The following is a 22,782-nucleotide window of genomic DNA, read 5'->3' as shown; positions in this document are numbered from 1 at the left end:
TGGGCTGCATATGGTGGGTCAGCCTGGAGTGGCCCTGGGCCCGGCCAACCCTGGCCCCCGGCCGGCTCCCACGCACCGGCAGTTGGAGGGCACGTCAGTGAAGACTCGGAGCAGGAACTCGCCAGTGTGGCCTGGCTCGAAGGTGGTGGGGATGATGACGTAGCGGCCCTCGGGCTGCTCCGTGCGCAGGAAGACGCTGCGGGAGTTGATGTAGATGGAGCTGGCGGCCCTGTGCTGCAGGCTGTGCATGCGGTACTGGCGGTTCTCCTCCACCTGCCAGGGGCGGAAGCGCTGGGTCTCACAGAGCCCCCCTCTCATCCCACCCTGCATCTCTCAACTCTGCCCCCACTTGATGACCAGACTAGGCAAATCTACAGTCAGAAGTAGACCAGCCTCTGCCTAGGGCTGGGGGAGCGGTGGGGGGGCCAGGTGGATGACATTGGGTAACGTCGACTAAAGGGCATGAGGTTTCTTTTGGAGGTGATGAAAGTGTCTTAAAGTTGAATGTGGTGATGGCCGTACAACTCTATGAGTGAATCACGTGGTCTGTGAATTATATCTCATGAAGCTGTTGGGGTGGGAGGCAGTGGCAATGGGTGACAATGTCCTGGTGACAATTCCTGGTAACAATGTCCGTGGGGTTTCTGACATCATAACAGAACCAAGAAGCACTGTCTGTCCAGGTCACAGCATGTGTCCAGAAATGACATCACCGGCTAACAGGATATGCTAGACCATTTCATTCTTGGAATATGCACCATGCAGTCACATCAGCAAAGGTCATGCCACGTCAAAGTCACAGTATTAGCACACAGTGAGTGTCCCAACACACTGACATGAACAAACTGTCATAATACGACCCAGCATACCAAAGGCTAGGGCCTCAGCTCAGGCCATGGCCTTAGCAGGTACACGTGGTTTCACTGGGTTCTTGGTGTCTGGCAGGCCCACACTGTCCCTCTATGCAGAATGTCATCATAACACAGGGCATCACAACATGTGGAACGTCTCGGGGCCCCGGGCCAGGGAGTGGCCGGTGGGAACCCCACCTGGCTCTGCCCAGGAAGCCTCCTCCCAGTGCCCAGCAAGGCCTCCGACTCAGTGGGACCAGAGCCCTGAGGGAGGGAGCAGCGTGGGGCCTCCCAGAGCCCAGCCCCGAACGCCAGCAATCCTCCCCTTTTCTGTCCTGACAGCCTGTGGTTCTGGGGCAGGAAGAAGTCAGGCTGCAAGTTCCCATGGGGCCAATGCAAGGCAGGCTGGGCGTCTGTGGAGACTGAAACAGGACCCATGTCACAGCATGCCCAGGGCATCAGCCAACGTGTCCAGGGTGACACGGTGAGGTCGGAGACCAAAATGTTCCAGAATGTTCTCTCCCAGGCCCAGGCAGCTCAGACTCTCCTCACCCAGAGCAGAGCTGCAGCTGGCCTCACCTTGTAGATGTCAAAGCCAATGGCTAGATTTTCACCCTTGCCGTCCCGGCGGGTGGACTGTTTTGGCCGCTGCTGGATGGAAATCAGCACTTCGTCTTCGGGCTTTTTGACATCAAAGATGTACTGTGGGTGGGGCAGAGAAAGAGGGACATGCAGTGAGACCATACCGAAGAAAATGGGCTAGCTGGCTCCGGAAGCTGTGTGTGCTTGGGCGAGTCACATCACCTCTCTGAGCCTCAGTCCCTCATCTGTGAGATGGGCTGACAATGCCCAACCCTGCACGTGGGGTGGGAGGACTTGGGGAGATGATGGATGCTCAGCTTTAAGACTTCACTGAGCAGTTGGTGCTCAATGAAGGCACACCAGGAGTGAGGACTAGGTGGGTTCCAGGGTCATGACCAAGGAGGCTGCAGAGGAGGAGTCCCTTTGGGGAGTCAGCCTGGCTGAGTTCCCCCGGAAGGAGCAGCACTGTGTGTGGAAACAAGGGATCTGAGCCTGAGCCCAGCCTCTAAATAAAATATCCCTATAGCTCTTGTCAGGACACTCATTAGTCCTCCAGGCCTGTTTCCTCGTCTTGACCAGGTGCAGGTGAGATCATGAGGCTGGGGGTGACAGGACCACGCAAACATGCCCATCCAACCCCACTGTACAAACAGATGTGCTGAGATCCACGGAGGAGCAGGGAGGTACCCAGGGTCACACAGGAGGCCATGGCAGGACTTTGGCGGGGGCCCCACAGCTGCTCGAGGGGCGGTGGGCAGGGGAACCCAGGGAGGCCCACCTGCGGGTTCTGGAAGAAGCTGTCCTTGTGGTTGATGCAGCCCCCGCTTCGGTTCTGCAGTGGGTCCTCGTGCCGCGTCCAGGCGCCACGCAGCCGGGCCTCCTCCCACGTCTTGTGGATGCTCAGGTAAGATGTGTTGATCAGACGGCACTTGATGATGTCCGTGAAGTAGCGGCACAAGTCCTCGAAGGTCATCCTGGGTGTGGCAAGGGGCTAAGTTGGCCGGTCCCCCTCCCCGCCAGCTACCCACTCGCCCCACACCCTCTGGACCATGGCCCACACAGCAAGCGCAGACATGGCTTCACAGGGACCCTTCACGTCTCTTGTGGCCTCAGTCTCCTGCTTTGTAAAATGGGCATCAGTCTAACAGCAGCTGCCTACTTCGCAGAGTTTGCACAGGAATTAAGCTACTCAATAAAAACATGTAGTACAACTTCTGGCAGAAAGGAGTTGGCAAAGGCTGGCTGTTACAATCATTACTAGTACGAATAACTGATATGTACAGCCCTCTACAGTTTCTAAAGCATATTTCCATCCATTATAGTCCACGGCTAGTGGTTTGAACCCCTTGCTAGGTGAGCTGCAGTGACCAGGATGCTGCCACCCCTCCAGGAGCCTGGGTGGGAGGAAGGGAAGGGCCCACCCTCCTTCAAGTGTGCACATACATGAGAATATGCACATACATGCATCAAGGGTGAAGATATTTAAGAAAGGCCTTACGAGAAATTCTTCCCATTCCTAATGAGGGTTTTCTACTGCTGTTTTAATTCAACTGGCCCCTGAGCCAGACTGGGCAAAGTGGATCTCGTCCACAGGAGCCCAGACCAGAGGGCCTAGGTGGGTCTCCTGCAGCGACTCCCCTGACACCTTCAGGAGGGGACCTCACTAGGGTGCCAAGATCATTGCCATGTACCTCTGGGTCTGCCTGGAGCCCTCATAGCATCTCCCACACACAGGGTACCCTGTACCCCTCAGTCTCCAAATAAAGTGTCCTGCTGAAGACAGACACTGAGCCTAGCATACAGCCAGGGCTAAATGTAGAATGAATGAATGCAACAGTGAATGAATGCACAAATCATGAATATGCTCTTTAAGCCAGGCTGCTATGATCTTCCCAGCCAACCTGCCTTGCCTCCCTGAACTCACTCTCCACAAACCCAAGCATGCTTTCTTGCCTCTGGGCTGGGTCTCCACAAGGCTCCTTTGCACCCTGAGTCTTAGCTCCTCTGTGAGGCCTCTCCTCTTCCTACCTGCTCTTGGCATCAGGCAGCCATGTGCCCTACGTCCTCTGGTCAATTGCCCACTAGTACCTGGTCTAGTAACCTGGTCTACTTGCCGAGGGCTCTGCCTGGGTACCAGAGTAGCGCAGGGTCCCCTGAGGTGGGAGGTGGGAAACCATGGGGACAAAATGGTCCATTCTGCCTAGTTCACTTCACAGGGGCAGAAACAGGCCCAAAGAGATGCCATGACTTGTCCAAGGTCACACGACAAGTTGACCATGAGGCATTGGCTAGAGCCCTGACTCCTGCCATCCTGCCCAGTGCTCCCTACCTGGCACACAGGAGGGTCCCCTCTCAGCCCTGGACACCTGCCCTGGGCAAGGGCACACTCACCAGAACTCGCCGTCATCCTGCACGGTCACACCCAACTTCTCCCGCTCACTCTTGCTCACCTTCTGCCACTCCTCTGAGCTGGGATGTGAGCACAGGGAGGCAAGAGGGGAGAGGATCAGAGGAGGAACCCCAGCAGAGCCACCCTGGCAAGGGACAGGAGGCATGAGGGATGGCTCAGCAACAGGCCTCCATCAGTGTGGGGATGGTCAGGGGCACAGGGCCATGCCCAGCCCCTCTCCAAGAAGCCTTCTCTGCCCACTCTTGCAGGTAACGGTGGGCTGCCAGGACCTGGGGGTCTGGGAGCCAAGCTTCAGGCTCGGGGAGAAGGGGGAGCTGACTCTCAATGAAGGGAGCTCCTTCAGTGGGGGTCTGGGCTCCACTCCTCTCCTGGCCTCACCAGGGCCATGAGCCAAGCACAGGGCAGTCGCTCCCATTCCCACTCCTGGTGGCCTCCCTTCCTGTTTTCCTCACTCTTGCACCGGAGGGGTCTCTACATCCCCTAAGGAATCAGCTCCTCCCTACCTCCAGACCTCCACCCACAATGAATCCACCCCACAACCCCCTCCAAAGACAGTCTTCTCCTAATGCCATCCTCCCCGCAAATCCTTCAAGGCCCCAGCCCTGGCGCCACCTCCTCCAGGAAGCCCGCCATGGTCTTGCCCAAGCCCCCGGCGCTCAGCCCTCCCACCTGGTGCCTGTCCTGTGCTTCCCCTTTCACCGCCCCACCCACTCCCTCTCCCTGGGCCTCACGTGTCGCTCCAGGGCCCGTTCCACTCCCGCTCGCCCCAGGGGTTGCGCAGGCGGATCATGTCCAGCTTCTCCGACTTGAAGAAGGCCAGAAGGCCATGGCCCAGGCGCACCTTGCGCACATCCGTGATGGCGTACGCGTGGCCCTTCACCAGGCCACACGCCAGCCGGGCCTCCATGTCTGCCGCTGTCACTGCCTGTGGGACACAGACGCTCAGAGGCGGGGCCTGTCGGGCTCCAGCTGGAGCAGGGGGCACACCGCCCCCTATAGGACGGGGCGGGAATGGCAGCCCCGACGACCTCCTTTCTCTGCGGTTAGGGACTGACCTGGCATTCACAGCCCTTTACAAAGCCTGGGACCTGCAGTGGGGTCAGCCCACAGCTGTGCTGGAGTCCACTAACACTGATGAAATTCTGCAACCTGGCTGCTAAAACAGTAGCTCGACATCAACCATGGTGGGAGTATTTACACCACAGAAGTCAGACAATCAGGGCTTTTTAATTTTCCAGATAATCGTTTTATCAAAACACCACTTGGTCAGCCAAACATGGGTTCAAATTCTGCTTGAATCCCCGCTTTCCCACCCAAAACATGAGCAGTCAGTGAAATAAGACGATCCTCTTGTAGCTCCTGGGCCTGTGCCAGCAGGCAGAAGGGGCTCCCTTCCCTCTTCCAGCCGCCTCATGGCTTGATTTTTCAAAGCTTGGCTGATGACTCTCGAATATACAGACACCCATCTCTCCAACAGGAGAGGGCCAGAATGGGGGTGCTGGTTGAACAGTGTGGGCAAGGCCTTAGGGCAGGGGGCCTAAGGCTTGTGCTGTCCAGCCCTGGGGAAAGGCTGCACCCTCTAACTGCTCCCCTCCTCCCAGGAGGCCGAGGGTCTGATTTATGAGCCAGCCTGGGTAGGGGATCTGCCTGGGAAGCCACAGTCACCCCCCACCCCAGTCAGGTCAATGAAGGGTTGTGGGGGTAGCCTCTGGGGCTTGTTGTCTCTGTGCACTCACCTTGATGGAGGCGCTGATGAGGCCTCCCCGGCTGTGCACTTTCAGCACACGCTCAAAGAGCTGGTTCCTCTTGGCCTCGTCGTTGGCAAAGTCACCCTCGGTCAAGTCGATGGGCTCAGAAACCCCACCTGTGAAGTCCACCAACGCGTCCGCCGTGTTGCCTCCATCCAGGGCCTGGTAACAGCCCGCCAGCCTGGAAGCAACGTGGAAAGAACCCCTAGCTCAGATTCCCCAGCCTTATAGGGGAGATTTCTGAGACTCAGAGAGGTCAAGAGAACCACTCAGGTCACACAGCAGGTCACACAACAGAGCCAATACCAAAACTCAGGTCTCCGGCTCTGAGGCCAACACCCATCCCATGAACCACACCATTTTGTCACTCAAATTCCCCTTTGCCTTCACAGCCTCATCTTCAAAACCTAGCTGTCTAGAAATCCAGCAATTCTTTTCCAAATTGTTAAAAGTTCATATGTCTTTTGACATATCATTTCTGGATGACTAACATTATTAACAATGTACAACTGGAAATCATCTAAATGTCTAACAACAGGGAATTGGTTTTAAAAGCTAATGCTGCATCTCAACTCTGGAACATTAAGCAGCCATTGAGCAAAACGCTAAAGGAATTCTTACTGTGGGGAAAATGCTAGTGCTTTCTTGTAACATTTGAAAAAGCAATACAGTCGGATTCCAATTACAATAATTCATTTCAAAAAGATTAAGTATCTACTCCAGGTGGCAAAGTGGAAAGAATCTGTCTGCAAATGCAGGAGACATACGAGATGCAAGTTCTATCCCTGAAGTCAAGAAGATCTCCTGGAGTAGGAAATGGCAACCCACTCCGGTATCTTTGCCTGGAGAATGGACAGAGGAGCCTGGCGAGCTATTGTCCATGGGGTTGCAAAGAGTTGGGCATGACTGAGCAACTGAGCACAATATCACAGGGGCAACATGTCAGATGCTAGAGACACAGCTGTGGCTCCTTTAGGGTCAAGGTCTTCAAGGCAGAATACTAAATGTGAATGTGAGTAGCAAAATGGGATATATGGCAAAATGTCCTTTCATAAGCCCACAGAACACCAGCACAGGCTTTGCAAAGTAACCAACAAACAAAAGAGGCATCAAAGATGTTAGAAGAGTTGCCAGTGGTGGAGAAGGGTGTGGGGAGAGCAAAGGGAGGAAATGGAGACACACAGAGGGGGCGGGCCTTGAGGGGACACTGTCATGCTGTCCCGAGCAGAGGAGCTGCCGCACTTATTAATCCAGATGGCCCAGAACCAGGAAGGGGAGAGCAATGGCCTAGGAGACCATGTAGGAATATGGGAGAGTTTTATCCTCTGCATGGCTTTCTGTATTTTCTGGATTTGCTGTAACAGATACGTATTCATTTTATAATTTAAAAAGTAAACAAACTTTAAAAAGAAAAGAAGCAAGCATAAATTGTACAGCCCTCTGTGGAAAACAAGTTGGTGGCCACTCAAAAGTGTAAACACAGGGACTTTCCTGGTGGCCCAGTGGGTAAGACTCCATGCTCCCAATGCGGGTGGCATGGGTTCAACCCCTGGTCAGGGAACTAAGATCCTGCATGCTGCATGGCACAACCAAAATTAATGAACAAATAAATAAAATACTCTACAAAAATTTTTTTTTATATATAAACACAGAACTACAATATGACTAGATTGGCCGAAAAGATCATTCAGGTTTTTCCATAACATCTTACAGAAAAACCCAAATGAGCTTTTTGGCCAACCCGATATATATTACACAGACCTGAAAGCGGACACTCGAACAGATATTTGCACACCAGTGTTCACAGCAACACTATTCATAAGACTAAGCATGTGGAGACAACGCAAGTGTCTATCAACAGATAAACAGATAAACAAAACGCAGCACACACATACGACAGAATACTGCTCAGCCATAAAGAGAAGCAGAGTTTAGCTATATGCGAAACATATATGCTAAACAGATGGGCCCAGAAAAGATTATGCTAATTGAGATAAGGCAGACACAGGAGGACAAGTATTCCACTTACATGAGCTGCCTGGAATAGGAAAATTCATTGAGAAAAAAAGCAGAATGGAGGTTCCCAAGGTTGGGAGAAGGGATAAAAAGGGAGTTATTATTTAGTGGGTAACAGAGTTTATGTGGAGGATGATGAAACACCATCACTGTCTATACTGGCTACAGACAGTGATGATGGGTACAAAGCATTGTGACTAACTGATGCCACTGAACTGTACATTTATACATGGTCAAAATGATAAAGATTCTATTCTGGAAAATTTTTTAAAATAATAAAATCTTTTTAAAAAATAATAAAAATTTTATTAAAAAAAAAAAAAAGAGAGCAAGCCTACCGAGTCACTGAGTGGGTCTCCCAGAATGGGAGGAGAGGAGCCTGCACCTAGGAACCTGGTGACCGAGTGACCACCAGGGGGCGGGTTTGCTTTCTTAAGATTAAAAATGGAAGCTTCCTTAATGGGTTTGTTTTTGATGATGGATTTTTTGTTTTTTCCCTTTACATTTACACACACACACACACACACACACACACACACACACACACACACACTGTCTCAGGAGAGGGACAAATGCGTCTGGAAAGAGGAACCAGGGAGAGGCTCCTACAGCACCAGCAACTGGTCTCTGACCCTGCTGCCCATCCTGCCCCAGGCTGTACCTGTCCTGCAGGGCCTGGGCAGGTCACTCCACCCCAAAGCCTTCCACAGCTCAGCAAACCTTTGCTCAAGCCTGTGCTGGCAACACAGGGCCTGGCACAGAGCAGAAGGAGGAGTCAGCAAAGCTAGAATGGCTGGACAGTCTGGTAGACAGACCAATGGGTGGAGAGGGAGGCCCAGGGAGCAGGAAAGGCAGGGGTTTGGCCCACCCTCCTCGACCAGCCTGGCTTGGAGACACCACAGCCCCAACAAGGCCTCCAAGGAGGGCTTGGCAACTTGGGTCTTTGGAAAAGAACCGTCGACCGAAATGGAGCTGCTGGCTCTGCCCCCCGCTACCTGCAGGACACCTGCCTGGGCCTCTGTCTTCCCAAGTAGAAGCAAGTAACTATATGAGGACCTAACACGAGGTACCCAGGGGCCCTTCAGTCCGGCCTCCACCGCACCTGGCGAAGGTTCAGCTGGCTGTGCTCTGGGTACTGGGCTCTGAACTTGCTATGTCTGCACCTGCCCCTCACCTCTGTGTGTGTGTGGCTGCAGCGAGATGAAGACCTCCAGAGCCCAAGAACAGCACCACCCCAGCCTAGCCACCCACCCACCCCCACTGGCACCTACTTGGCGTAGGCCTTCTCCACCAGGGCACACCAGAACTCATTGCGGGAGCTAGAGTGGCAGTAGATGAGCTGGTTGTTGACTGTGGGCAGCCGGTCATCGATGACCACATCCACCCACTCCCCGAAGCGCCAGAAGTGGAAGTGGAAGATGCCGGCGTAGGCATTGGGCTTCTCGGGGTCCCACTCCTGCTCCTTCCAGTCTGGGATGACCTGGATCAGGAGAGAGGCAGGATGGGGACACAATGAGGGTCACAGCCAGCTTCCTGAGGAAGTGGGAATCAAATGGAAAGGAATACTGGGTTCACTCCCCATGGCGGCCATGAACCAATGCGAGTCCTTCTTATCTCCGGGCCTCTGTGTCCCCACCCTTGCAGGGGCTGAAGGCTCCCTGAGGCCCTGTCATACTAGGACTCTATGAGCTTCCCCCTCCCTCCCATCTGCATCCTCCCCTCAGAAATATAGCAACATTCATCTCAGTCCTGCCTGGTCAGTGGTACCACCAGAAACTCCCTCCTTGCATCCTGCCTGAACCAAAAGCCAACAGTCACACTGGCGTCCCCTCTTTCCCTTTCTTCATCCAATCTGAGCACCCACATTCTTTGAAAATCTGTCTCCTCCTCTCGATCCCTTGGCACCACCCTGGCCCAGTCCTCCATATCCTCACCCCAGGACAGGGGAACAGCATCAGTAGCCACACCCACCCCTACACTGCACAGCAGCAGAGAGAGCTGTCCGATCAGGTCACTTCCCTGGAAAATAAGGTCCAAACCTTTAATGTGCTCTGTCGCTACCCCCACCTCCCCAGGCTCATTTCTCGGCCCCCATCCACCCCAGTCCCCACCCGCTGTGCCCTGCTCCAGGCTTTGCTTAGAAACTCTGCACCTGCTCTTCCTCCAGCTGACTCTCGCTGGTCCTTTAGGGCCTACCCTCCTCCTCCAGGAAGCCCTCCTTGACTCTTCAGACTAGGCCAGCACACCTGTCCATCCATCTCATGGCCCCTGGCACTTCTCCTCTGAGACACTTTCCCCGGTTATAATTACACAAGTGTGTGATGTGTTCGGCGCTGATACTGTCACTGGAATGTCACCTTAGTCTGGCAGAGACACGTCAGTCTTGGTCACTGCTATCCACCCAGCACCTGGCCCAGAGAGGGTCCTTAATAAATGTGGTGAAGGGAAAGTCGCTCAGTTGTGTCGACTCTTTGCGACCCCATGGACTATACAGTCCATGGGATTCTCCAGGCCAGAATACTAGAGTGGGTAGCCTTTCCCTTCTCCAGGGGATCTTCCCAACCCAGGGATCCAACCCAGGTCTCCCACATTGCAGGTGGATTCTTTAGCAGCTAAGCCACAAGGAAGCCCAATAAACATGGTAACTGAATGTATAAGTCCAAAGGCATTCACTGGGACTCTTAATAAGGTTGACTATGTAGCATCTTGCTGCTGCTGCTGCTAAGTCGCTACAGTCGTGTCCGATTCTGTGCGACCCCATGGACTGCAGTGTACCAGGCTTCTCCGTCCATGGGATTCTCCAGGCAAAAACACTGGAGTGGGTTGCCATTTCCTTCTCCAATGCATGAAAGCGGAAAGTGAAAGTGAAGTCGCTCAGTCATGTCCTACTCTTAGCGAGCCCATGGACTGCAGCCTACCAGGCTCCTCCATCAGTGGGATTTTCCAGGCAACAGTACTGGAGTGGGGTGCCATTGCCTTCTCCCATGTAGCATCTTAGAACTCCATAAATAATCCATGGAGTTTACCAAGTCTCTGACCACCATGGAGTACCTCAGTTTAATTCACACAACCACCCCATGAACAGATTACTATTATAACCATCCTTACTTTATAAATGAGAAAATTAAGGCTCAGAGAAGGCAAGCAACGTGTCTGGGGTCACATAACTAGAAAATATACACATTCTTTGGAGGCAGGCAGACCTGGGTTTGAAGCCAGGATTCAACTCAGGTCTGTCTGTTTCCAAATACTGAGTTCTGTATCAGTATGCACCACTCTGCACCCAGAGGCATGCTAGCACCAAGGACCCAGGTGATTCAGACATGGTCCCTGCCCTTGGCAGGCTCCCAGTCTGGAAGGAAAGGCAGGTATGCGGGCAAGTGCTGAGGCTGACACGGAGTACATGGTGGGCCATGGAGAAAAGACAGAGGTGGGCCCAACCCTGGAGGGCCAGCAGCAGCTTCTGAGCAGCTGTCCTGAGAGCTGACCCTCCTGAGCAGATGCAGATAAACAGAGGCAACCTGGGGCAGCAGGAAGTGGAAGGCAGGGAAAACCCTCACCCTGCTGAGTCAAGGGCATCTGCTGGCCCTTCTGGACACAGGACCCAGAAGAGCCAAACCCCATCAAGACAATAAGAAGTCCCTTCTAGAAGAAACTCACTCCCAGGTATGGGAGCGGGCACGCAGGCATCTGGGCTGAGAAGCCCGAGATGTATCAGGAGGCTGTAAACCCCAAGACACAGACCAGCCTGAACACAGAGATGGAGGCCAAAATCTATTCCCAACACCCACCCTCATTAAGGATGCTTTTGTTTACACGCCTCTTACCATCAACAGGGATGTTGGCAAAGAGAAACACTCCCTAGTGGGACACTAGAGACCAAGAAAATGAAAATGCTAAGCACAGTGAGAGGTGCCCCAGCCACCAATGGAGCCCTGCTAAGGGCCACAGTGCCCAGAACACTCGGGCTGTCTTCTGAGGGGGTGGGGCAGGAAGTTGCAGGCAGAGGCCACCCACAGGCACAGGCAGGATTCACACTCAGGGGCTTCGGAGCTTGACACAGCGTCTAGAACCCAGCAGGGACTCGAGATGAGCTGGTCCCTTTGCAGTCACTTCTGCGTCCCTTCTCAATGAAAACTCCCAGGCTGGCCTCTGTCCTGATCCCTGACACGCTTCCCAACACTTGATTTCAGGACAGAAAAGTGTATCATACATAGGGTCCATGCAGGAGCCATAAGCTGGGAACACTGGCCTGGCCACTGCACCCTCCTCCACTCCTCCCCACTCTGAAAGCTCTGGACTGCATGGGATGGGGTTGGAGGAGGTAGGAAGAGGAGCCCTCACAGGAGCTGAGAGGTACCACTGGGGCCACAAGAAAATCATTAGGCAAACCCAGGGTTTGACTCTGAACTCTCTGTGACTCAAGAGGCAGCTAATGAGGCTCCAGGGCCTGTGATGCAGAGTCAGGGATCCCGGTGGGCTTCAATTTCCTTTCCACATCACAGCCCTTGACCCCCAGGCCAGCCTTCTCACCCCTCAGCCCCTCCCTCTGCCAGCCACGGTACCAAGTGAGAGGAAGGTGAGCTGCCACGGGCATACAAACCAAACACCCTCTAGACCAGGGGTCCCTAGCTCCCTGACCATGGACCAGTGCCATGGCCTATTATGAACCGGGCCACACATCAGGAGTGGCAGGCCAGTGAGAGACGTGTCCGTCTGTATTGACAAGCCACTCATGAAGGCCTCCCTGATGGCTCAGAGGTAAAGAATCCACCCGCAGTGCAGGAGATGCGGGTTCGATCCCTGAGTGGAGAAGATCCCTGGAGGATGAAATGGCAACCTACTCCAGTATTCTTGCTTGGAAGAAAATTTCCATGGACAGAGCAGGCTGGTGGGCTGCAGTCCATGGGGTCACAAAGTCAGACACGACTCAGTGATTAAGCACGGGAGCATCCACCGCTTACTTGAGCTCCGTCTCCTGTCAGATCAGGGGCAGCATTAGATTCTCACAGGAGCGAGAACCCTGCTATAATGAACCTGAATCGCCCTGTAACCATCTCCCCTCCACCCCATCCATGGAACAATTGTCTTCCATGAAACAGATCCCTGGTGCCAAAAAGATTGGGGACCGCTGCTCTAGATCACATCTGGTCATGCAAAAAATCAAGGAGATAATCAAAATACTCAGGACCAATCTAAAGAAGCTCCTACTAGCCAGAGACGGGCCAAGCTGAGCAGCCATAAGGACAATGACTGTGATGAGTGAAAACACATCCAATATGTTCAAATTCATGAGATCGTGATGATACCAACACAAACAAATAATTAGTCACTAGTGGAGGGTGGCAAGGAATCAATTGATTTTTTTGAAACTGGAAAGTGAAGGGAGAAAAAAAATCCTGACTTTTCTATACAAACAGTGTTATAAAGTAACCACTATAAGCAACAGTGTTATAAAGATGAAGGGAGGCCTTTATCTGGTAATGAATCCCAGCTGAGAAAAGAGGAAGAAATTAAGAATATCACCCTCCTACTCTCTTGGAACCACTGGCAAATGACGGATTTAGGCAATCATGGCTTCTAACCTCCCTTAGGAATGTGGATGGTTTCCATGTCACAGAAGAGAAAGACAACCAGAGATGATGTCCCTCCTGAGAGAACTTCACTCGTGAAGCAGTTGTGCCAAAAACATTGTGCCTGAACCTTATCATGCCCCCAGAGGTAAGTCCCACCTCACAGGAAATGCAGAGCACAAACATCAGTCAACACCCTGAAAACAGAGCCTGCAAAATCTAGATGGTTGGAAACCCCACAGGATAAGCGAGATTTCTTCAGCAAATAAATTGCAAGGGAAAAAACATGAAAAGATGAAGGAGAACCACCAGACTGAAGTAATGGACCTTTGTTTGGATTTGATTCAAACTGTAAAACATCCATGCAACCATTTATGACACAAATTGGAAATCAGAATATTTGCAGGATATTTGATGGTGGTAAGGAATTACTGTAAAATTATTTCAGCTATGTTACAGTATTATGATTATGGGGTTTTGCTTTGTTTCGAACAAGTCCTTATCTTTTAGAGATGCATCCAGAAATATTTACAGAGGAAATGATATGCTGCCTCAGAAAGAGAGGGTTGTGGTGGCTCAGACGGTAAAGAATCCGCCTGCAATGCGGGAGACCAGGGTTCAATCTCTGGGTCGGGAAGATTTCATGGAGCAGGGAATGGCAACTCATTCCAGTATTCTTGCCTGGAGAATTCCATGGACAGAGGAGCCTGACGGGCTACAGTCCATGGGGTCACAAAGAGTCAGACACAACTGAGCTACTAACACTCGAGGGGAGAGAGGGCTGCAGAGGAAACAAAGATCAACCATGAGTTAGCAATTGCTGAGACGGAGCGATGGACACAAGGGCTCACTAGGCTGTCTCCCCGCTCTAGAGTGTCTACAGCTGAAAAGCTCCATCACCATGGACACCAGCTCCCTGGCCCAGCATTCAAAGCCCTGCAGGCAGCTCTCAGCTTCACCCCTGAACACTGCCTCCCTCAGGCCCCACAGGAATCTACACCCTGTAGATTCAGGACACCTCAGCTTGGAACAGGTGGCTCCCTCTACTGGCCACACCCCAGACCCTGTCCCTCAGGGGCCAGCTGAGAAGCAGCTGGCAGGGGCCTCCCCCCACCTTCCCCTGGGCACCCTCAGGCAGCCCCTCCTCCAAGCTCCTTCCCACATGGCTAGGCCTAACTCCATAGCTGGCTGTCTTCCCAGGAGGAAAATCTGCAAGTGCTGGCCACAGAGAGGCCTTGGCCAGCTGGGGAGTTTGTACTCACTAGTGGTATGAAGGAAAAATGAAAATGGAGTTGGTTTTCCTAAGAACGCGCTCTAAAATGGGGCTGGGAGGCCACTGAGCAAGTGTGACTTCTGCATGCATCTGCCCACATGGAATCTGAACTTTGACCACTTCTTGTTTTAACGCAGCCATCCAGAACGTCTGCCCAGTGTTCCAGAAACTCAAGATATTTATTGGATCCTTTACCCTAAAACAACTCGTGACAGTCTAGCCCTTGAGAACAAATAGTTCCTTTAACAATCTTACGGCTTTTGCCTTTACAAGCCCCTGCCTTTCTCTTCCCTGGAACACTCTTTCAGTTCTGTCTAACTCTGTATCTCCCAAGGAGTCCTCATCTACCTACCCTCCTTCCAAGACTGTGAGCACTAAGATGCATCAACTGTGGAGGGCTGTGCACACATGAGGGGTCATCCCTGCTGATATGTGGGGTACATGATGTGTGCAACCTTGGGGTGACCTGATCAACCTCCCTCCCAAGAGGAGAAAGGAAAACCTTGGCAACAGCCCACTGGGCGGATGGGAAAAACAAGGCCTGACAGGGCTGAGCTACCTCCTTGGGCTGATGAGGCAGTGAGGCAAGAGCTCAGTGGGATTGCAAACAACCTCACACATAGGTGGCCCTAGTGGTAAATAATCCTCCTGCCAGTCCAAGAGACATAAGAGACATGGGTTCGACCCCTGGGTTGGAAAGATCCCCTGGAAGAGGGCACGGCAACCCACTCCAGGATTTTTGTCTGGAGAATCCCATGGATGGAGAAGCCTAACAGGGCTACAATCCATAGGATCGCAGAGAGTCAGAAACTACTGAAGCAACTCAGCATGCACACCCATTCAGCCACCCACTGCAGAATCACCCAGAAACTTCAAAGCCTCACTAATGGGTGTGCCCCAGTGCCCCTTGGTGCCCTGGCACCTGGACTCCTCCCCCTTTCCTTACTGGGGCTTTTCCTGAGGGACTCCCACCCAGACCCAAGTGGCAGGGTTCAAATCCTGCTGGACTCTGGGCCAGTGAGTGAATGCCCATGTGTGTGTACACAGAAGCACGCATGTGTATGTGAAAGTCAGTGTGTGCATTTCTGTGCAAGTGTGTGTGCATGCGTGTGCGTGTCTGCTTGTGTGGCAGAGAGGGAACATCCCACAGATTGCTGCCTGAGACCCCAGCCACGGTAGGGCTGCGGGTCGCGGGACTGCAGTGGGGTTTCCTGCATTCATTACCCAACTTGTGTGAGGTGAGCCACAGGCTTCTTCGACTCTTCGAAACCAAAGAGTCCCTGGTTCTTCTGAGCATCTGAAGTTTCTCAGTTCTCAGCTTCTGATTTCAAGAGTCTCAAACTCCTGAGTTTCAGACGCCATGGCAAGAAGAGACCAGGAAGCTGGGTAACCCCCACCCCTACCCCATAGGTCAGCACCCAGACAGCAGGGCACTGACACACCAGCAGGGGGCGCTGGGGATCCCTGTTCACAAGAGTGGGCCAGCCAGATACTCAGAGACAGCCCGGGGCAGCCCCCTCCCGCAGGGTTCCCAGGCTAGACTGTGAGGGCTGGAGGTCCCCTCCACTGGGCCCTTCTGAGCCCCGTGACGTGAAGAGACTCCACTCCACCAAGACCACTCTCTCCAACCAGAGCAGGCCGGGACCCTGCCCGTGCCACCACCTCACTGTGCTACCGCCAGAAGCACTGGCTGCTGCGCTGCCTCAGGCAATGCACGTCACCTCTCTGCAGCGTGTGCTCTTCCTCGGTAAATATGTTCCTCTCACTCTCAGAATCACTGTGAAAAGTGAGACCCCGTGTCTACAGTGACCGAGAAAGTATTTACAATGAGCAGACCCAGAGAGGAAGCCCGTGTGCCACTGAGGAAGCTCAGCACTTCGCTAACTCATTTCTTCTTCACGACGACCCTACACGGAAGGTACCATTATGAGCTCCCACGGAACAGCAGATGAGAAAACAGACTCAAAAAGGTCTCCTGGGGTCGCAGAGGTGGTGGGTGGTGGCTGGTAGCAGGGCCAGGCAGAGCCCCTCACACCACCTTACCCTGGCTCAGCGGGAGGCACGAGCTCAGGAAAGGCCAGGTCTGCTGCTGGGGCTTTCTCACAGGTCCCATGGAAAGCGCGTCCTCACTTCACATTCCCTGCCCTCCTCCCAGCCCAGTCTCGGGAGCAAAACCAGGCCTTTACTGCTGCTCTTGGAGAGCGGGAGGGTTGGTTTCTTCTCTCGGTCCCCGCCCCCCCACACACACCCCTCCCAGAAGCATCTTCAGGAGTGGACGGAGGCTGTGGCTGGACGTTGGGCTTGGGGAAGAGAATCAGGGCAGCAGCGGCTGCTCTGGGCAGGGCTCTGGGGTGGAGGAAGACAGGGCTGAGACATCTGACTGGGGGTTGTTCTGAAGCAAAACCTGAAGAGTGGCCTCTGAAGTGAGGCCTGACCTTGTCTCTGGGGAGAAACCAGCCTCGCCCGGGGCCTGAGCCCTCCGGTGAGATGGGGCATCGCCCCTGCCCATTCCAGGGGGCCAATGTCATGGAGTCAAAGGTCCACAGATCCAGAGCTTGGTTCTCATATACACCCTCCCCGCTCCTGCACGTCCGCTGTGACTTTGGGCAGGCAGCTTCTTCCCCGGGCTTCTGGTGTCATTGTCCAAACACTTAGAGTGAGGCTCGGGCTCAGTTGGGGCACTAAGGCGACACAGTGACATGGGCCTTATCCGGTCAGCAGGGCAGGAATACAAGAGCTTCACGGAAGCAGGCTGTTCCCTTTAGAAAGTCTGAGGCTGGGGGAGAGGCAAGGCCTGAGGACAGGCAGCAAATTAGTGACCGAAACCAGATGAAACCTGGGCACAGGCCTGACCCTACCTACCCCTAAGCCACTCTCCTGTCCCGTCTGCCCCCTGCCCAGCCACCCTTCAAGGGAGGGAGACTCAAGATGGAGCCTGACTTGGTGAGTTCCCCCCATCCCCTCTCAGTGCCCGCTGCCTCCCTGAGGCCTCACATGGAGGCTGGTCTGGGAACCACTGGAGAAAAAACTGTCAGGGGTGCTGGTTCCTAGCTGGGTGTCAGGGCACCTGGTTTCAAACTCCATCCTGACATGTGATCTTGGACCAGTCACCTGCCTGCTCGGGGACTCATCCCTGAAAGCGGCGGCGGGAGGAGAGGGCAGGAGTGTGGAGAGGGCCCAGGGAGGGGGTGGCTCCTAACAAGAGAACGCACACCACGAGGCGGGGCACACAGGCTTTATTGGGGAAGCGTAGTGGCCACGGCAGAGGCACTCATGCCTGAATGGTGCAGATGTGGTAGGGGGTGGGGGTACAAGCAGGCTGCACCAAGAGGGTCCCCAGAGCTGCAGGGAGAGGTCAAGCAAAGACAGAACGGCTGGGCCATCTGCCGGGGTCTGGCCTCCAGGCTCTCTCGGAGTCAGCAGAAAGTAAGCAGGAATCCTAGCATGTCCCGGAACAGACCCCTGAGCTTTGAGTTAGGATGGACCGTTGCTCACATCACAGTCAAACCTCTCAATGAAGAATCCTACTCCAGCTGCTTCCATTTGCCTGCCTCTGAAGTGAGGGGCCTGCCCTCCCAGCAGTGCCGATCACTGGGGTTGGCTCTCACCCTCCATCTCTCGCTGCCTGTTCCCAGGGCTCTCCAACCCCTCGACAGCTCTGCTTCTCGAGCAAACTGTCACAGGCACATCCCTAACAACAACAAAAAAAAGGCGGGGTGGGCCGGCCTGGAGGGCCGGGAAGCGTCTGAAGCGCCCTCGGCTGATGCCAGAACTCTGGGCCTGTGTAGTGTGAATGGGAGTGAGGCTTGCGGGCTGGAACTGAATCTGCTGGCAACTGTGCCTCAGTTTCCCTCTCTGGTCAGTGGGTTGCCCCCAGCAACCTCTGGCCAGTGTTTCACCATCACACCACACTGCCACCCCCAGCCCATTTCTGACCATCAGCTGTCACAACTGCTCTCCCAGGCCATGTCCATCCCCACCCTTTGACTCCACCAAAGATGCCGCACTGAGACGACACACTCACCATCTCCCAACAGTCCCCCAGGAAGAGCCTGACGTCCCAGCAGGCCCCAGAGATGCTACTGCCTCCAGCTCTAGGATTCTGGACCCCCTCTCTCCAGCTTCCCACTCTCCCCCAGGCAGAGGGATATCTGCTTACTATACTGCTCCCCACTTCACTGCATGAACCTCCGTCTCCCAGCTCAGAAGCACCCCGTCCCCAGTGTCACCCTGATCAAGCTCCTGCTAAAGGCCACCAGGCAACCAGCTGGGTGATTATATGATAGGTCATCTAAAGTCAGACTTGTTCACAGGGCAGGTACAGAATACATCCAAATGAACATAGCATGATCCCTCTTGATGTACATGTGTACGTATGGACAGACAGACTTCCCCCTTCACTCCTCCCCTCCTGAAGTCATTCTCAGAAGAACGAGAGTTGGTCTGCACAGCGTCCAGCATGCCAGTCACTCCCCATGCCCAAATCAGCCCCCACAGCACCCTGGCCGGATGTGTTAAGAGTAAGGTGTCGTGGGACCACACAAGGTACCCAGAGAAGCGCCTTCCTGGGTTCTCGGGCTGGGTGTTCACCTCCGGACACGGGCTCCAGGGAAAGGCTTTGTGGCCATGAGGGCAGCAAATGCCTGTTTGCCAGACTCTCCAAGGAGGCTGCTCTGTCGTCTCTGCCTCCCTGTCTCTGGAGGAAGCCGGATGCCTGGTTCTTTAGATATGTCTCTCTCTGCCTGTTGCTGTCTGTATCCTGGTCTCTCTCTCAGTCTCTCCCAGCGACGGAGCAGAGAGAAGGCAATTTCCCATGGCCTCTCATCTTCCCACACTGGCCCCGACCAGGCCACCATGGTCTAGGGCAGAAGCAGCAGCAGCCAGTTCAGCTTCTAGACTACGAAGAGTTTGCATCTTCCTCCCCTGAGCGGGGAGCGTCAGCACCAGGGAAAGGAGAGGAGGAAGGACACAGGCTGAGCTCCGGCCAAGCCAAGTACAGGCCAGCAGCCAGAAGATAATGTCCCCAAACACACACCTGGGGTGGGGAGGGGGGCAGAGGACAGGCAAGTGGGCAAGGGGAGGGGGTGGCAACCAGCAGCTGCCATCAGAGCTGGTTAAAGACCACGGAAGCCTTGAGGTTGGCGGGCTCGAGGCCCTCGCTGAAGGTGATGAGGAAGTACATGACCTTGCGGATCTTGGCCAGGTCGGACAGGCGCTCCCCGAACTCCAGGGCGTCGGCCTCATTCCAGTCCATGGCCTCCGAGTCCTCCTTGCGCCAGAAGATAGCCGCGGGGTCGAGCAGCTGCCGCGTCATGAGGTTGGTGAGGTCGGGCGTCCAGTTCTGGGAGGTGCCCGTGATGGTGACCTTGCCCGGCTGGTCGAGCACGACGTCCCAGCGCTCAAACTGCAGCCTGTGCTGCTGGATGAAGTCAATGCGGTACACGGACTCGGACGGCCGCAGCAGCTTCTCGCCATCCTGGCGCTTCTGCCCGCGCTGCGTCAGGCTCTCCATGCGCAGCCGCATCTGCTTGGTCAGGTCCCGGTCCAAGACTAAGGGCATGCTGAGCTGAGAAGGCTTCGGCTCGTCCTCCGCCATGGCCCACTTGCTGCTAGCTGCTGCTGCCGCCTCCACCGTCTGCGAGCCGAGTGGACTTGGGGCTCACCGCAGAGGCAAGAGGCCACCAAAGAGGGGCCCCGCCTCCCCCACTGACCCTCCCCTTGCCCCGCCCCCTTTGCCACTGGCTCTTCCCTGCCCCACCCAGTCTTCAAAACGGGGTGCCTAGGAGGGAGGGATCCCCAATGCCATCTCCTCTGCTCGTCGCAGAAGTGGTAACGGAGGCACTGCAGGCTGGCAGGCAGGACAGCGGCAGGCTCCTCGGGGACCAACTGCTGATGTCAATTGCTGTGGCAACCGCCCTGGCTACCGCGGATGGGCAGGGAGCTGACTTGTTGTGAAGAGGGAGCATTGCTTACAGGCAGTAAGAGAGCCAGAGGTGGGGGGCAAGTGCTCACGGTGGGGAGAGGCTGAAGAACCCCTGTCAGGAGTTGAGGGGTGGGGAACAAGTACCAGAGGGGCCCACCAATTTGAGATTTGAGAACCCATTCCAGTATCCTTGCCTGGAGAATTCCATGGACGGTGGAGCCTGATGGGCTACAGTCCGTGGGATCACAAAGAGTAGACACGATTGAGCGACGAACACTTTCACACTTTTCGCTTCACTAAGCCAAATCTCGGAGCCCTCCTTGACACAGCCTCACCTTTACCCCTCCACACCCAATTGCCAAGGCCTGTCGATTACCCTGAAAGCTCTCCTCCCCAGCCCAGGTGCCACCTCTCACCTAGATCCATGATCTCAAACCTTAGGGAGCATCACGGTCACCTGCAGAACTTAAAACACAGTTTGCTGGGCCCCACCCTAGAGTTTCAGATTTAATCTGTCTCTCGTGAGGCCTGAGAATCTGCATTTTGTCCCAGGTGATGCTGATGCTGCTAGTCCAGGAACTGTGTTCTGAGAATCACTGACCCAGTCTACAGCCATACCCCCTGAATGCACCCGATCTCATCTGATCTCGGAAGCTAAGCAGAGTTGGGCCTGGTTAGTACTTGGATGGGAGAATCACTGACCCAGATGATTCCTGCCTGCTGGCCCTGCCTCAGCCCTGTGCTGCATGGCAGCCGCATGCCCAGGAATCTCCTCTACTAAAATCCCACCACTTACTACACCTGTATCGAGCCTCAGTTTCCCCCAGAAGACTTAAGGTTGTGAGAAAGAAAGAAAGAATCTGAGAAATGTTTATATAGTCAGTACTTGAGGGAGAACCAGGAGCTCCACTATTATATATGTGGGCAAAGGGAAGAAATGGAGTATATGAGTGTAGTTGGGGGTGGGGTGACGGAAGAGGGAAGCTGCCATGACATGCCACAAACACACAGAGCGGACAGAAGCACAGGCCAAAGTATAACAACTGAAAACAATCAAGGGTCTAGTGGACCACGTGTGTTCAGTCGCTTTAGTTGTGTCTGACTCACTGAGACCCCAGAGACTGTAGCCCACCAGTCTCCTCTGTCCATGGGATTCTCCAAGCAAGAACACTGGACTGGGTTGCCGTGCCCTCTTCCAGGGGACCTTCCCGACCCAGGGACCAAGCCTAGGTCTCCTGAACCACAGGCAGATTCTTCACCACTGAGCCACCAGGGAGGCCCCTAGTGGGCCACAAGCATTTGGTTGTTTAGTCACTCAGTCGTGTCCAACTCTTTTCGACACCCCATGGACTGCAGCATGCCAGGCCTGCTTGTCCCTCACCATCTCCTGGAGCTTGCGCAAACTCATGTCCATTGAGTCAGTGACGCCATCCAACCATCTTATCCTGTCATCCCCTTCTCCTCCCGCCTTCAATCTTTCCCAGCATCAGGGTCTTTTCTGAAGAATCAGTTCTTCGCATCAGGTGGCCAAAGTATTGGACCTTCAGCCTCAGCATCAGTCCCTCCAATGAATATTCAGGATTGATTTCCTTTAGGATTGACTGGGTTCATCTCTTTAAGTCCAAGGGACTCTCAACAGTGTTTTTCAACACAACAGTTCAAAAGCATCAATTCTTCGGCACTCAGCCTTTTTTATGGTCCAACTCTCACATGACTACTGGAGAAACCATAGCTTTGACTAGACGGATCTTTGTTGGCAAAGTAATGTCTCTGCTTTTTAATATGCTGTCTAGGTTGGTCATAGCTTTTTTCCCAAGGAGCAAGCGTCTTTTAATTTTATGGCTGCAGTCATGAAATCTGCAGTCACCATTTGCAGTGATTTTGGAGCCCAAGAAAATAAAATCTCTCACTGTTTCCATTGTTTCCCCATCTGTTTGCCATGAAGTGATGAGACTAGATGCCATGATCTTCGTTTTTTGAATACTGTGTTTTTAAACCAGGTTTTCACTCCTCTTTCACTTTCATCAAGAGGCTCTTTAGTTCTTCTTCGCTTTCTGCCATAAGGGTAGTGTCATCTGCATATCTGAGATTGTTGATATTTCTCTCAGCAATCTTGATTCCAGCTTGTGCTTCATCCAGCCTGGCATTTCTCATGATGTACTCTGCATATAAGTTAAATAAGCAGGGTGACAATATACAGCTTTGTCATATTCCTTTCCCAATTTTGAACCAGTCCATTGTTCCATGTCCGGTTCTAACTGTTGCTTCTTGACCTGCATACAGATTTCTCAGGAGTCAGGTAAGGTGGTCTGGTATTCCCATCTCTTGAAGAAGTTTCCACAGTTTGTTGTGATCCACACAGTCAAAAGCTTTAGCATAGTCTTGAAGCATAAATAGATGTTTTTC

The 22,782-nt window shown here is 53.8% G+C and overlaps 1 protein-coding gene across 6 annotated transcripts in view; it reads right to left on the bottom strand.

The window, feature by feature from the left end:
• The window catches only part of CAPN5 (calpain 5), a 57,265-nt gene that overhangs the window by 5,558 nt on the left and 28,925 nt on the right, over positions 1–22,782 (bottom strand). For 4 of the 6 annotated variants that reach the window (XM_086340909.1, XM_086340908.1, XM_086340911.1 and 1 more), the window contains 7 exons: positions 8,879–9,087; positions 5,580–5,772; positions 4,575–4,768; positions 3,825–3,902; positions 2,212–2,407; positions 1,431–1,553; positions 77–273 (listed from right to left, as the gene is read on the bottom strand). In XM_086340909.1, the coding sequence (XP_086197035.1) occupies positions 77–273; positions 1,431–1,553; positions 2,212–2,407; positions 3,825–3,902; positions 4,575–4,768; positions 5,580–5,772; positions 8,879–9,087 (1,190 nt within the window). Of the gene's footprint in view, positions 1–76; positions 274–1,430; positions 1,554–2,211; positions 2,408–3,824; positions 3,903–4,574; positions 4,769–5,579; positions 5,773–8,878; positions 9,088–17,673; positions 20,089–22,782 lie in introns of those variants that run through there. The other 2 variants (XM_086340913.1, XM_086340912.1) reach the window with 1 other exon arrangement.

This window comes from Bos grunniens, chromosome 15, assembly GCF_055505025.1.
Source record: "Bos grunniens cultivar Pamir isolate PY7600 chromosome 15, Bosgru_T2T1.0, whole genome shotgun sequence".
Taxonomy (NCBI): Eukaryota; Metazoa; Chordata; class Mammalia; order Artiodactyla; family Bovidae; genus Bos; species Bos grunniens.
The sequence above is the reverse complement of the archived record's forward strand: the minus strand, read 5'-3'. Positions and strand labels throughout refer to the sequence as shown.